The sequence below is a fragment of the Schistocerca serialis genome, chromosome 7, assembly GCF_023864345.2.
Source record: "Schistocerca serialis cubense isolate TAMUIC-IGC-003099 chromosome 7, iqSchSeri2.2, whole genome shotgun sequence".
NCBI lineage: Eukaryota > Metazoa > Arthropoda > Insecta > Orthoptera > Acrididae > Schistocerca > Schistocerca serialis.
In genome coordinates this window covers 271,115,723-271,131,226 of record NC_064644.1, presented here as the reverse complement: position 1 = coordinate 271,131,226, position 15,504 = coordinate 271,115,723, and the positions used below count along the sequence as shown (strand labels likewise).

General features: G+C 44.5%; 1 protein-coding gene across 1 annotated transcript in view; it reads left to right on the top strand.

Annotated features, from left to right (window-relative positions):
- Positions 1-683: 683 nt before the first annotated feature.
- The window catches only part of LOC126413007 (oxytocin-neurophysin 1-like), a 55,932-nt gene continuing 41,111 nt past the window's right edge, over positions 684-15,504 (top strand). The window contains exons 1-2 of the mRNA XM_050082899.1: positions 684-788; positions 6,825-7,029. Coding sequence (XP_049938856.1) covers positions 684-788; positions 6,825-7,029 — 310 coding nt within the window. The remainder of the gene's footprint in view (positions 789-6,824; positions 7,030-15,504) is intronic.

Sequence of the window (15,504 nt, the reverse complement as noted above, 5' to 3'; positions counted from 1 at the left end):
TCGGTGAAGAAAACAGTACCTGAAAAAAAACCTTAACTGAATACATGAAGGACTGACATCATCCAACAACTGAATGTTACTCTAAGGTCTTACGTAAGCATTCAAAGTTAGCTAGAGTCGTCTAGTTTTCGGATTTTGCCCCTCGAGAACTGCACTGCCGTAGTAAAGATCTGGCAGGACTAGAGACTGGACTAATGTCCGTTTACTTTCGGAAGAAAACAGCTTTCATATTTGTTTGTGTTACATGTAAGGAACAGAACGATTTCCCGCGTTCTGCAAGTTCGTTTTTCTCAATTTAAATGTCTATTAAAATTATGCCGAGCTCTTTTACTGTTTCTTTTTTTAAATAGGGTAATTGGGTGACAGCTGCCGCTTAGTTTCTTTGCTTCTAAACATCATTCTACGTTTACACACACACACACACACACACACACACACACACACACGTGTGGTAGAGAGATGGTTAGAAGCAAAGAGATTAAGGGACAGATGAAAGGATGTAGAGGGTTGGAGGATGAGTGGTTGTATTGCAGTCCAGAGGTGAAAAGAAACAGGGATGTGGGAGGGGGTTGGAAGCAGTGAGGACAAGATGGCCTGGACGGTGGGCATCGTTAGTATTCCAGTCCCGGACGGCTGTGGGGGTATAAAAGCGGTGGACGCGACTCGTCCGGCACACAGCAGCCATGAGGTTCCAGCAAGCAGTACTGCTCACCGTAGCTGTCAGCATCGCGGCCGCCTGTCTCATCACCAACTGTCCCCGTGGGGGCAAGAGGGCCGGCCTGCAACACGTAAGGCGTCCATGTTCTCACTCGCTGGGCTGTCTACTGTTTCCACCCTAAAACTTCCCGCTATTTACACAATTAACAAATTTATCAACTCTCTCTAAATTGTTTTCACGTTATGTTTACTGTTAAGTCATCTCTCTGTGTTCTGGTTTGGTGAGTCTGTCCTCTTCAGCAGTATGGAAAGTTCTTGTAAAGGTGACCGACATCAATAGCCTTTAGTTTCTGGCCCAAGTGTACTTCTCCAGTAGGTACGCTATCTTGGTGTTCTGGCAGATCTCAGAAATGCCTGCTGCTTTTACCTATGTCGAACTTCGTGACTCTGACTCAGCAACAATGACGAACTGCGTGGAATGGAGAGACTTGAATTGGACATGCGGTATGTGCTAGTGAGAGGCTCCTTTACGTTGTCAGCACTGGGCTCGGTAGAGAGATACCATAATACACATTATACAACATTAGCGGTAGGCTGTCGCTAGTTGCAGTCTGGAATGTAAAAGAAAAGAGTATCGCGTGGTTGTATTTCAGTCCTCGAGTGACTATTTCAGAAGTTATAATAACTACGTTATTGCAGTGCCCGCGTTGTTCAGAAGTACGATGCAATGTTCCTGATGGAACAGGCACTGTGGCGATTGCAGCCGTTATGAAATACATGAAATGTATTAGCAGTTGCGAATATGGGCAACCATCAGCTGTATAATGGAATGACGACAATGAAAAATTGTGCCGGATTGGGACTCGAATGCGAATTTTTCTCTTATGGGGAGCGATTTCCTTACCATTAGGCAATCCGAGAACGACTCACGGGTAGACATAGGGTTGACAACATGGGGAAGTTTGGGTTTGTCTATAAATCGATCTCGGACACCCTAATGGTAAGAACCGGCCATCCGGGTTCGAGTCCCAGTTTGGCACAGATTTTCATTTGCATCATTCCATTGTACTACTGATGGGCGTCCATAATTGACCTACTGAGATCGCACTGAAACTGTCTACTCTTAATGACAAACTTCAGTCTGATTCTGACTTGTATATATCGTCAATATGTGATGCGTGTACAGCTAACAGTTGTCAGTAAGGTAAGGCATCAGGCAGGAAAATGGAGACCGACAATGAGGCCACTTTCAAACTTGTCCAGTGGTGATAATGTTGTCTAAGAGTAGCACGCGGCATCTCCGTGTCCGTCACCGTGATCATTCTGAAAATGTTCACGCCCCTTGTACACCCTGTCAGACCCTGCAACAACTCTAAATGTGAACAACACTAATGTGCTCTGGTTAGCATTCTACTGGTCAGAGAGAATTGTAACTGTAATCATTTACATATCCGGTGATGGTGTGTACATCTATGAAGTCACACTGACAACTGACCATGTCTTCTGGATGCCCACTTTTTTTGTCAGAGAGTGTAATTTGATCAGCCAACGGCGTTGCCGTTGTGGTAACACCAGTTTTCCTCAGATCACCGAATGTAAGCGCTGTCGGGCTGGGCTAGCACTTGGATGGGTGACCATCTGGTCTGCCGAGCTTTGTTGGCAAGTGGGGTGCTCAGCCCTTGTGAAGTAAACTAAGGAGCTACTTGGTTGAGAAGTACCGCCCCTGGTCTCGTAAACTGACATACGGCCGGGAAGCAGTATGCTAACGACATGCCCCTCCATATCCGCATCCAGTGACGTCTGTGGTCTGAGGATGACACGGCGACCGGTCGCTACCGTTGTGCCCTCTTGGCCTGTTCGGGTGGAGTTTAGTTCTAGTGTAATATGATCAATTACATATTCAGAGGTGAGCTTTTTGTGCTGAGACGTAGATAACTGCTGCACCCTGCACATTGCAGCTAGCAGAATGATCCTCCTACCTCTCTTCACAGAATGGGTGTAGCAGAAAGCAGTACTGTATGTGCAACATGGTTACAGTGTGGGCTACTGTTCTTGCAGAAGTGTCGACACGTGCCCTTAAAGGCCAAAGCGCGTGCCTGGATCCACGCTTTTAGTGTGGCTGGCACACTGGCAACTGGTAGAATAGCATTCGCTCCCCACTCCTCAGACTCTTCCAGAAGTGTCGATATTCCGCTTTCCACCTTCCCATGTTTGCCTATTAGCCAGGCAGGCAAGCTGCTACACATTATCAGCAGAACGGGTAGTTTGCAAACCCATCTTATAACTGCCCTACACTACATAGCAGTTTATTCTGTACTCCTTCATTACAGTGTTATGTGCGGACTTCGTCATTAATGAAAAGTCTTTTCATACCCGATTAGCACAAGATGAGGCTCAATGAAATATACGTTCATTTTGGGTCATTTTAGGCCAGAAAATGGTGCATTTTATTTGTCCTTTTCTTCCTTTTCAGCGTATTTCGGCTTTATTTATTTATTTCGATATGAAAAAATCTCTGAAACTTCACTCTCTTTCAAGTACTACTGGCTGTTCTCAGTTCGAAGTATCATCAGGTTATCTCTAATGCATGTTTTCTGTAGTAATCAGAACCGTCTCTAAAAGTCGAAATTCCTAAGAACCTGAAGATATCTATTACGCTGGAAGACCAACTGAAGTAAAGTTTTGGAAGTTTAGTTTCTGTAACCTTAGTGTGTTTCAGCCAGCTGAAAAAAAGAGATAAATCCGCCCAAACAGGCTTTTAAACCCAACGGTACCGACCGGCTACTGTATCATCCTCAGCCCACAAGCGCCACTGGATGCGGATGTGGAGGGCATGTGGTCAGCACACCGATCTTCCGGCCGCACGTCAGTTTACGAGACCGGAGCCGCTCCTTCTCCCCTAATATAACAGTCGCGACACTCACTGCTGTAAAAGTTGTTGCCGTTTGACAGATGGAGCGACACTAGCGCTCCAAGCGGTAGGTAAGGTGAACGTCAGACGCGTCGTAAGCATAATGTTTGTTTACATCCATTTCCTACGTAATTTCCGCATTATTTGAGTTATTTTCTTGCCTCCAAGGGTTTGTGTGGTATCATAAGGCATATATGTTTCTAAAAATGATTCTAAAATAAGCGCCAGCACGGACAAAAATCATGAATAGAGTGGCAAGCTACAACACATTCGTGAAGAAACACTTGTGACATTGGACAGAATTGCAGCTTACCACGTTCATATCAAAAGAATATAAACACACAGATTCACATGTCAGAAGCACAGACATGTACCTCTACTTGCAAAAACGATCGACAGCTCGTTTATCGTTCTGTAGGCCTACTGCGTTTGTTTGTCATTTTCGCCTGTTGCCACAAGTACGACCTTCATCTTTTTATTATTCTAAGTGGGACAAGCAACTGCCAAATAGTGGGAAGAATATGCTGAAAACACTATAATGAGCTGATTACACTACATTTCACGAAAAACCAAATATTTGTATAATTTTCAAACAATCTGTCAGTGAAGAAGGTGCTGACAAAATAATGTCATCACACGAAAGAAGCAAGGGAAATTAAGTGACTAACAACAGAAGTGAACGAAATACATACCAAAGAAATCAGCAGCCCAAATGAGCCAACTTCTTCAGTTTCTTATTTGCTTTCTTGTTGTTAGAAACTACGTCTTGATTCCAATATTTCAGCCTGTAAACGAGTCTCACTTTAACAAATAACTTGATTAACAGCAGTTTCGCTCGAAGTCTAGCGATTTGCACATTCTGACACTTCACACGCTTTTGCAAGACACGAACAGCTGCACTTAATCTAACCACTTCATCGTCAAAGCAGGTCTGTGTTGACGATTCACACGAATCTGGCACTGATACATGGTGAGCTGAACCAGCTGCTTCTGTGTCATAGGACTGTTTTACTGCTTTAGATTGACTGTCGAATCTTTGTGGCAGTTTCCTCTTCATCGTCAGCTGAGGTGGCTTATTTGGAATGTCAAACAGGGTGGGTACTGCATTCCACACGAGTTTGTTGTTGTCTGCGTTCATGAACTGGTTTTGTTCGAAATGTAGCGAACAAAACCTAATATTACTATACAGGTACACTGGGTCTTTCTTCATGAGGTCTTCTCGCCTGCTATTAACAAGCCATTTTCTGCTCCTAAAACGAAACATTCATCATTTATACACATATAGTTTGCAAGTGAATCCTGACGATACAGTTTAGTAACATGATGGTTATACCTCTCAGGATCCTTAGGAAACCTAAAAAAAGACAGCTTTGGTGTCTTCTTTCTGTTGTTGGTGCAATTTATTGCGCTACAAACGCTCCCGCCAGTAAAAGCCATTGTAAAAATCAAAATAAACAACCACTATTCTCCTTCACGATCGCGCCGAACTCACAGTGTAACCTACCAGCCGCTTGGGGCGCTGCTGGCGCTGTAGGCAACAAAATCGAGGCGAAGTGTCGCGACTGTTATATTAGACTGTGCCTTCTCTATCAAATAGTTCCTCAGTTTGCCACACAAGCGCTGAGTGCACCCCAGATGCCAACAGCGCTCAGTAGACCGGATGGTCACCCATCCAAGTGCTTTCCCAGCTCGAGAGTGCTTAACTTTGGTGTGTTGACGGGAACCGGAGCTACAACCGCGACAAGGCCATTGTGTGACCCCAGTTATAGCAATTTTAATTACTTTTTCCAGGTGTATATTCCGGGTTCGCTGAAAAACAGTTCATTCTAAATTCCCCGAATGCATTTTAGCAGACAAGGAGTTCTTTTTTCATTTGATATTGAGTTGAAAACTACATATATGATAGAAAAAGCTTTTCTTTCATACTAAACTTCCTAGCACTACGTGCATACCACCAGAATGTGATTTTTAATATCCACTGAGTGATATTCTTTTCCTATTTCAATCAATGCTTGCTTATATACTGCTAAATGGCCTCATGCTCTTAGCGTGCGTTTCTACCGACTAGTCAGCCACCGTGTCTTGTCTTTTTTCAAAAAATTTATGGAGTGAGAAAACTGCTGGTAAAATTTACAAACATCGCTTAAAATTCTCGAGGTTCCCGAATGCGTGTTTAGTAACTGTTTACACAATTTCCGTTGCGAGACACATACTGATTTAGTTGAAACTGCCTCATGAACGCGAGAAAGCTATTTCCCTCCTGGACTTGGGCTCTGCTACTCGATTGGTATACATTCCCCAAATCTAATTTTCTCCTCAGCCTTCTTCGAGTTTGGTTTGTTCATTTTCCTGCTCCCACCGTTACGATAAATGAGCTGCAGCGTTGTTACCTATGCAAACATATCCCGGCTAGTAACGTTGCACTGTTAGCGCAGCCGGCCGTGGTGGCCGAGCGGTTCTAGGTGCTACAGTCGCTGGTTCGAATCCTGCCTCGTGCATGGATGTGGTTCAAATGGCTCTGAGCACTATGCAACTTAACTTCTGAGGTCCTAGAACTTAGAACTAATTAAACATAACTAACCTAAGGACATCACACACATCCATGCCCGAGGCAGGATTCGAACCTGCGATCGTAGCGGTCGCTCGGCTCACGACTGTAGCGCCTAGAACCGCACGGCCACTCCGGCCGGCGGGCATGGAGGTGTGTGATGTCCTTAGGTTAGTTAGGTTTAAGTAGTTCTAAGGGACTGATGACCTCAGATGTTAAGTCCCATAGTGCTCTGAACCATTTGAACCATTTTGAACTGATAGCGCGACCTGTTGTCAGCTGCAGCAGGCTGAACGGAGTCCGTGAAGCTCGGACTTGAGGAAACCCAAGTTAACCTGCTGTGCTTCAGTACAGAGGTACTTTCGAAATTTGTCAGAAGTTCCTATGGGACCAAAGTGCGGTTCCTAGGCTTACACACCACTTAATCTAACTTAAACTAACAACACATCCATGCCCAAGGGAGGACTCGAACCTCCGACGGATGGAGCCGCGCAAGCCGTGACACAGCGCCTGAGACCACGCGGCTACCTCACGCGGTCCACAGGCACTCTTGTGTCTCCGTCGCGACAGGCTGGGCTGCTTAAGTGGTTGCAGCGAAGAGAGGGGCAGGAAGGAGAATCCTTACACCTCTAAACTCTAGGCAGACTGGCTGCAGCCCGGACTGCTGTACTTGCAGCCCGGCTACAGCCTGGCCTGCTGGTGTTGCAGAGGTGCGCGCCGTGCGGCCCCGGAGGGCAGGGTGTGTGCCTGGGCCCACACATCTGCTGCGGCCCCCGCATGGGCTGCCGGCTGGCCAGCCCCGCGGACACCGCCGTCTGCCGCTCCACGCCGCCCTGCCCCCTGGACAGCCCCGAGATGCGCTGCGCCGGCGGCGTCGGCCGCTGCTCTGCGCCGGGAGTCTGCTGCTTCAAAGGTGAGCCACGGGGCCAGGAATGTCGGGGTACGGAATTATTCTTTATCCTTCTACATCTTCAATTAGCCATTGAGGGACAGAGAGGTTCAGTTGGTTGCCTGATTGGTGGCATATTTCCTGGTCATGAAGGGACTTCCTCTCCTTTTTAAGGTGCCATAGCTCAATCGGTAAAAACGCAACTGCTATAGGACCACCTCGTTGCCAGCCTGTCTGTCTTTCTTTTCGACTGTTACAAACCCTTTTTTCTCAGGAAGAGATAGAAATGTACAGTACAAATTTATGTCACACACGAAGGTCTACAGCCCCTTGGCGATATAAAAATTTGAAGCTTCAAAGTCAATGCAATCGACAGATATCGCCATTTATATCACATATTCTGATACTCGCAATCACACTCATCGAAACCTATCCTTCTTCCCGTTGCCCTAGAATCATGGAATTTGACAAAAAAGCAAGGTTTCACAATGAAACCAAAGTAAAAATCCGAAAAGTGCAAATCTGCAATTATATTACACCGACAAATTTTTTTGTCATTTTTTATCTGACTCTCTGTCTGCATGTCCGTTTGTTAAGACCCTCTTTTCTCAGGAATACATAAACGTATCTAGTTGAAATTTATGTCACACACTAAGATCTACGGTCCCTTGGCGGTGTAAAAAATTTCAGGTTCTAAGTCAACGCTATTAAAAGATACACCCATTTATGCCACATATTTTCAAACTCGGGAAGTGACTCACCGGTACTTACTGTTGATCTAGTCATGAAATGTGGCAAAAAAGCAAGTTTACGAAGTGCCAACCAATGGAAAAAACTGAACAATGTAAATTTGTAATCACATCACACGAAATTTTTTCTCATATGTTTTCTGTCTGTTCGTCCGGCCCTCTGTTGCGACCGAGCGAGGTGGCGCAGTGGTTAGATACTGGACTCGCATTCGGGAGGACGACGGTTCAATCCCGCGTCCGGCCATCCTGATTTAGGTATTCCGTGATTTCCCTAAATCGCTCCAGGCAAATGCCGGGATGGCTCCTTTGAAAGGGCACGGCCGACTTCCTTCGCTAATCCGATGAGACCGATGACCTCGCTGTCTGGTCTCCTTCCCCAAAACACCCAACCCCCCTCTGTTGGGACTCCTTTTTCTTTGGAAAGTTTAGACGTATTTAGGTCATATGATGAAACCTACGGTCCCTAGGTAGTGTCAAAAGTTGAAACACAATCAGAAGATAAGGCCATGTATGTCACATATTTTCATATTCACAGCCTTACTCAAAAAAGCCTATAAGGTACTTCCCATTTACCTAGGATCATGAAATTCCGCGAGAAGTAAGATTTCACAGTAAAGGGAAAGGATAACACCCGAAAACTGATAATTTGTAATTATATCAAACGAAAAAAATACGTCTTTTGACATTTGTTATCCGACGTCCGATTGGAAATTAAAACATTCTCTAAAGTGTTGGAATCCCTGGGACCGATATCTTGCACGTATCAGTGTCGATAACACTCAAACATGGTGGAGATTCTGGATTTGCGGAACGTGTAAGCTGTTGTATACACATACGGGACCCTCAGTGCGCGAGTCCTATTTGCACCTGGCCAGTTTTTTTAGAGCAGGGATCGGTAACCTTTCAGTACCCGCGGTTTGCAGTGTCTAATACTAAACGTCTTGTGCAACTAATACACTCCTGGAAATTGAAATAAGAACACCGTGAATTCATTGTCCCAGGAAGGGGAAACTTTATTGACACATTCCTGGGGTCAGATACATCACATGATCACACTGACAGAACCACAGGCACATAGACACAGGCAACAGAGCATGCACAATGTCGGCACTAGTACAGTGTATATCCACCTTTCGCAGCAATGCAGGCTGCTATTCTCCCATGGAGACGATCGTAGAGATGCTGGATGTAGTCCTGTGCAACGGCTTGCCATGCCATTTCCACCTGGCGCCTCAGTTGGACCAGCGTTCGTGCTGGACGTGCAGACCGCGTGAGACGACGCTTCATCCAGTCCCAAACATGCTCAATGGGGGACGGATCCGGAGATCTTGCTGGCCAGGGTAGTTGACTTACACCTTCTAGAGCACGTTGGGTGGCACGGGATACATGCGGACGTGCATTGTCCTGTTGGAACAGCAAGTTCCCTTGCCGGTCTAGGAATGGTAGAACGATGGGTTCGATGACGGTTTGGATGTACCGTGCACTATTCAGTGTCCCCTCGACGATCACCAGTGGTGTACGGCCAGTGTAGGAGATCGCTCCCCACACCATGATGCCGGGTGTTGGCCCTGTGTGCCTCGGTCGTATGCAGTCCTGATTGTGGCGCTCACCTGCACGGCGCCAAACACGCATACGACCATCATTGGCACCAAGGCAGAAGCGACTCTCATCGCTGAAGACGACACGTCTCCATTCGTCCCTCCATTCACGCCTGCCGCGACACCACTGGAGGCGGGCTGCACGATGTTGGGGCGTGAGCGGAAGACGGCCTAACGGTGTGCGGGACCGTAGCCCAGCTTCATGGAGACGGTTGCGAATGGTCCTCACCGATACCCCAGGAGCAACAGTGTCCCTAATTTGCTGGGAAGTGGCGGTGCGGTCCCCTACGGCACTGCGTAAGATCCTACGGTCTTGGCGTGCATCCGTGCGTCGCTGCGGTCCGGTCCCAGGTCGACGGGCACGTGCACCTTCCGCCGACCACTGGCGACAACATCGATGTACTGTGGAGACCTCACGCCCCACGTGTTGAGCAATTCGGCGGTACGTCCACCCGGCCTCCCGCATGCCCACTATACGCCCTCGCTCAAAGTCCGTCAACTGCACATAAGGTTCACGTCCACGCTGTCGCGGCATGCTACCAGTGTTAAAGACTGCGATGGAGCTCCGTATGCCACGGCAAACTGGCTGACACTGACGGCGGCGGTGCACAAATGCTGCGCAGCTAGCGCCATTCGACGGCCAACACCGCGGTTCCTGGTGTGTCCGCTGTGCCGTGCGTGTGATCATTGCTTGTACAACCCTCTCGCAGTGTCCGGAGCAAGTATGGTGGGTCTGACACACCGGTGTCTATGTGTTCTTTTTTCCATTTCCAGGAGTGTATTTCAGAGGTGTTGAAGAAAAATAAGCAAAAATTCAGCAACCTTTTTTGCTTTGTTGATAGCGTTATTAGAAATTAGTTTAAAAACAATTCCGCTTACCAATTTAGTGAAATAAACCCACTGAACAGTTTTAAAGCATAATTTCGATTAGGAAGAAAAAAATAAGAATTTTTATAGCTAAGCGGCAGAGAAAATTTAATTTTACATCTGTATCTACACCCTGCAAAACACTCTAAAGTGCGTGGCCGAGGGAACGTCCCATTGTAACAGTTTTTAGGGTTTCTTCCGGTTCCATTCGCATATAGAGCAGGGGAAGAATGATTACTGAAATGGCTCCCTACGTTCTGTAATTAGTCCTGTCCTTCTCTGCATACGTTCGATATCCCCCGTTAGTCCTACTAGTAAGGGTCCCACACACTTGAGCAATATACTCGAATGAGTCCCACAAATAATTTGTAAGCAATCTCCTTTGTAAACTGTTTTCATGTCCCCAGTATTCTATCACCTGCCGTACCCACGATTGAGCCTATGTCTCATTCCATTTCGTATCCCTACAAAGTGCTACACCCAAGGATTTGTATTAGTTGACCGATTCCATCTGTGACTCACTGATACTTTTGCATAGAGAAGTACTTTTATTCGTTTTGTGAAGTGTACAATTTTACATTTCTGAACATTTAAAGCAAGTTGCCAATCTTTGCACCACTTTGTAGTCATATCAAGATGTGATTGGATATCTACGCAGCTTCTTTCAGTCAGTACTTCGTTACAAATAACGGCATCGTCAGCGAAAAGTCTGAGGTTAGCGTCATTGTCTACAAGGCCATTAATATACAATATAAACAGCAAGGATCCCGATAAGCTTCTGCGGAGCCTTACTGGAGTTCCTTCAACATCTGCCGATGATTCACGATAACAATACGAGACTGGAATAGAAGGGAGAACCGACAGAGGTACTCAAAGTACCCTCCACTACACACCGTCAGGTGGCTTGCGGAGTATGGATGTAGATGTAGATGTAGAAGATAATATGCTGAATCCCGTCCACCAAAAAATCTCCAACCCAGTCACAATGTTCGCTTGATACCCCATGCGATCATACTTTTGATAATATGCGTAGGTGCGGTACTGAGACAAATGCCTTTCAGGGTGTCACGTGGGAACAGTGCAAGTCCGGCTTCAAATAATCAATTTTTTCCGAATCCACGATGGTTAGCATGGAGGAGGTCATTCTGTTCGAGATACCTCATTGCACCTGAGTTCAGAATATCTTCTAAGATTCTACAATAAACGGATGGTAAGTATACTGGACGACAGTTTCGTGGATCACTACCGCTGCCGTTGTTGCAGGTGGTTGTGACCTGTCCTTTCATCTAATAACTGGACATATTTTTTGTGCGAGGAATTTTGCGTATCTTATGGTTAAAAGAGGGGATAACTCAGCCACGAGTTCAGTATGGAATCGGACCATATTCCATCAGGCTCTGGAACTTTGTTCATTTTTAATGATTTCAAGTGTTCCTCAACGCTATTGACACTAAGATCTATTTCATTCATCCTTGTAGTGGTACGAGAATAAAATTGGGGCATTAAGCCTGGATTTTCCTTCGTAAAGAAAAGAATTTGAAAACAGAATTAAGCATTTATGCTTTTGCTTTGCTGTCATCAATTTCAGTTACTGTCTGGTCTATGAGAGGCTGGGTCTCTGGAAAATAGTACTGTTATAATATGTTTGTCCTACTTTACGAGTTTACGTAAAGAAAAAAAAAACAGTGCGGGTGATCGTGGTGATCGTTTGAATGTGTGTGAATTACTGCCAGATGAATGAGGTACAATATCTGTAAGTAGATACACAAGAAATACTATTTTCTCACAATAGCGCCTAATAAATTCGAAGATATATTTTTCCGTTTCAGTAAAACCATTAAAAGACGACAGCAGGGTAAGATAAACAGAACAACACACACGCAGGCATCGAATACAATGCTTGTACTAATGAAAATAGTTGCAATTGAAAATTTAAATCATTAACGATAAAGTTGCATGTTTTCGAAAACCATCGATTACGACTAATAAAAGTAAGCTATGGAGTTGTATATGACTTCAGTCTTCCACACTTCTCTATAGAAGTAAAACATTTGCAACTATGTTTACAGTTCGTAGTAAGGTGGTTAGCGTTGCTGATTTTCGATTTGGGATTCCAGGTTCGATTCCCGATCGGATCCTCATCATTTAATCTCATCTTTATCGACGCGCTGAAGAGCCCTCAAACAGAAAGACCTTCGTTCTCATTCTTGTGATATTCATTGACACTTGCATTTGTGAACAAACGCTTGCTCATCTCGATGCAGTCGAGATTTACAGATTAACATTTGCAACTTTCAAGGCGCAAGCTCGAAAGTTCCGCTTACTATACAAATTATCTGTCCTTACAAAATGTAAACTAATAGTATAGTAGATCTACTCTAAGTTTAAAACATTCGATTGACTTTTAAATATAGTTTCCTCATGTTTTAAAGCTGACTTTTGTGAGAGAGGTTATGGCACATTTATTATCCATCAATAACATTTTATTTCTCAGAATTGATTTGTGTAAGCTTTCCAGGTTTTTGGCAACACAGTTTAGAAAGAAAACTTTGCGTTCACAATGAACAAATGTTCTGAGACGTCGATCGCAGAGATTCACATTACTTCGATGACCAACTTCTCCTCACATGTCATACGTGGCTAAACTTTACCGCCCATAATTAGCAGTTCAAAAAATGGTGGAAACTCTTCCTGCTTCATCTATCTATCGCAGATGGAACTGCGATCAACCACCAGATCTTGTGAAGTTAAGTTTTCAATACGCAGACGTATCTAAATATGAGAGCTTGCTGAAAATTACTTCCTCCGAATTTCTTATATGAATACCCTTAATGCTTTGACTTTGTTGACGGGGCCACAACCTCACCTATGGTTCCACCGCTTCATTACTAGCAAAGTGAAGTGCTCCAAAGTGTTCTTTAAGTTTTCGAAACAGACGAAAATCGTATGGGGCCAAGATGGGACTGTTTGGAGGATGACAGATGACAGTGAGCCTAAGACGTCGGATTGTTGCAGATGTCGCAGCACCTCGTATGTGGTCCGGCACTGTCAGGCTGAAGGAGAGGTTACTCCATGTATAGACGAGCTCTTCGGTTACAAACACGGTCACAGCAGTGTCACGTCACACACCGCCATGTTACACATGCTACAGTTCGGAGTCTTCTAGTAACAGAACGTTGCAACTTGCGTCAGTAAAGCAGCAAAGTCGACCTTGTAATATGCATGACATACAATAACTCAACCGATATTGCGGACAGAATAAAAAAATTCATTGACATTATTTTTCAGCACACCCTTGTAATATAGAAGCGTTTCGTGATTAACGTTCAGTTTGTTACAGACGTCACAGCTGCTAATGTGCCGGTATTGTTCAACTTATCTCATGATTCCATTAATGTGTCTTGGGTCTACTTGAGACTACTGAGGCCCTTCTTTGACATCAAAATTTTCAGACAGAAAACACTGTAATTAGTTTTGTGCTTATTGTACTGATCCTCATCATGGTCAGTAACATGATAAAGCATTTTTGGCAGCTTGAAGCGCATTCAACCTTTTTTTGTAAACAACTTTTAAAAGCTGTCCATTTTCTCTTATATTTTCACTCATGTTCAATATACAATCGTTTTTTTTTTTGCTGTGCTGTGTCACATCCGAATAATGTTTCCAGAGTTATGTGATCATAAGTTTGGAAGTTTGTGGTAAGGATTATGGGACCAATCTGCTGAGGTCATCGGTCCCTTGGTTTACACACTACTTAACCTAACTTAAACTAATTTACATTACAGACAACACACACAACCATGCCCGAGGGAGGACTCGAACATCCGACGAGGGGAGCCACGCGAGCCGTGACAAGACGCCTGAGACCGCACGGCTACCCCGCGCGGCTTTGTGATCACAAAGTCAGCTACTGCAGGTTTCGACATTCACATCAACGTTTCAATGTTTGAAAGGAAGTAAAGGAAGGAAGATTAGTGTTTATCGTCCCGTCGACGAGGAGGTAGTTAGAGACGGAGGACAAGCTAGCATTAAGGAAGGATTAGGAAGGAAGTCGGCCGTGCCCTTTCAAACGAATCATCCCAGCATTTACCTTAAGCGATTTAGGAAAATCACGTGAATCTTAAATCTGGGTGGCCGGACGCAGATCTGAACTGTCATTCTCGCGAATGCGAGTCCAGTGTGCTAACCGTTGCGCCACCTCACTCGGCCAGCTTAAAGAAAGACGTAGAAGCAATTCACAGGCATGCAGCCGGATTTATTACCTGTAGGTAATTTATTATATTCGATCGAGACGTGAGTTTAGCGGAAATGCTCCGTGAACCCAAATGTGAACTCCTGGGAGGAAGACTTTTTTTTCTCTACTGAGAAAATTTAGGAGACTGGCATTTACGACAGACTGTAGAACGATCCTAGTGCCACGAACATACATCTCACACAAGGACTGCGAACACAAGATAAGAGGGCTCAAGATTCGTGCGGAAGCATATAAATAGTCGCTTTTCCCTTCCTCCATTTCAGAGTGGAACAGGTAAGGCAATGACTAGCAGTGGAGTAAGGTACCCTCCACCATGTACCGTATGGTGGCTTGCGGGATATGTATGTAGATGTAGAAAATTGGTGCTGAGGTTTACACATTCCAATTTGTCATAGCTGGTCAATGACACTTTATAATTACTCCAGTAATTTAAAATGACCTTCATTGTGAAGAAATCTACCTAGAGTCATTACAGAGTGTTAATTCACGACCAAACTTCTTTACTAGTAAAAAGTGTGTTATTGAAGATAATTAACACGTTGGTTAAAAAAGAAGAAAACAATAAAATTATGCTCTATTTTTTCTCGTAGTATAGATTTCTTTGATATCTTGTAATAACGATGAAATAATTGCATGTTTCAGACTCATGCCACATTGATACTTCGTGTGTCGCTGATACAACTGAATCCGCCGATCGGTATCCTGTGGACACGTTTGTTGTCAGCGACGGTGACCGTGACAAGATGAGAATATAATTTTGCAGCATGTAAAAGCTGAAATTCTGATAATAAATGAATTCTCAAAAAGCCTGAAACTGTCTTTCATTTATACTTATTTTGTTTGTTAGCAGTATTCAACTTTTAGTTTATGTATTTGTTTTTCTGAAACAAAACTACTGTCCCATGGAATGAGTCAAGAGTGTACAGGGCACTGACTAAAAATTTGTAGTGGTGTGAAACCTAAAACATGAATGCAAGTCGTGTACAACAGTATAATCGGAAATGAAGGAAGTAAATTCTTGGTGTAAGTC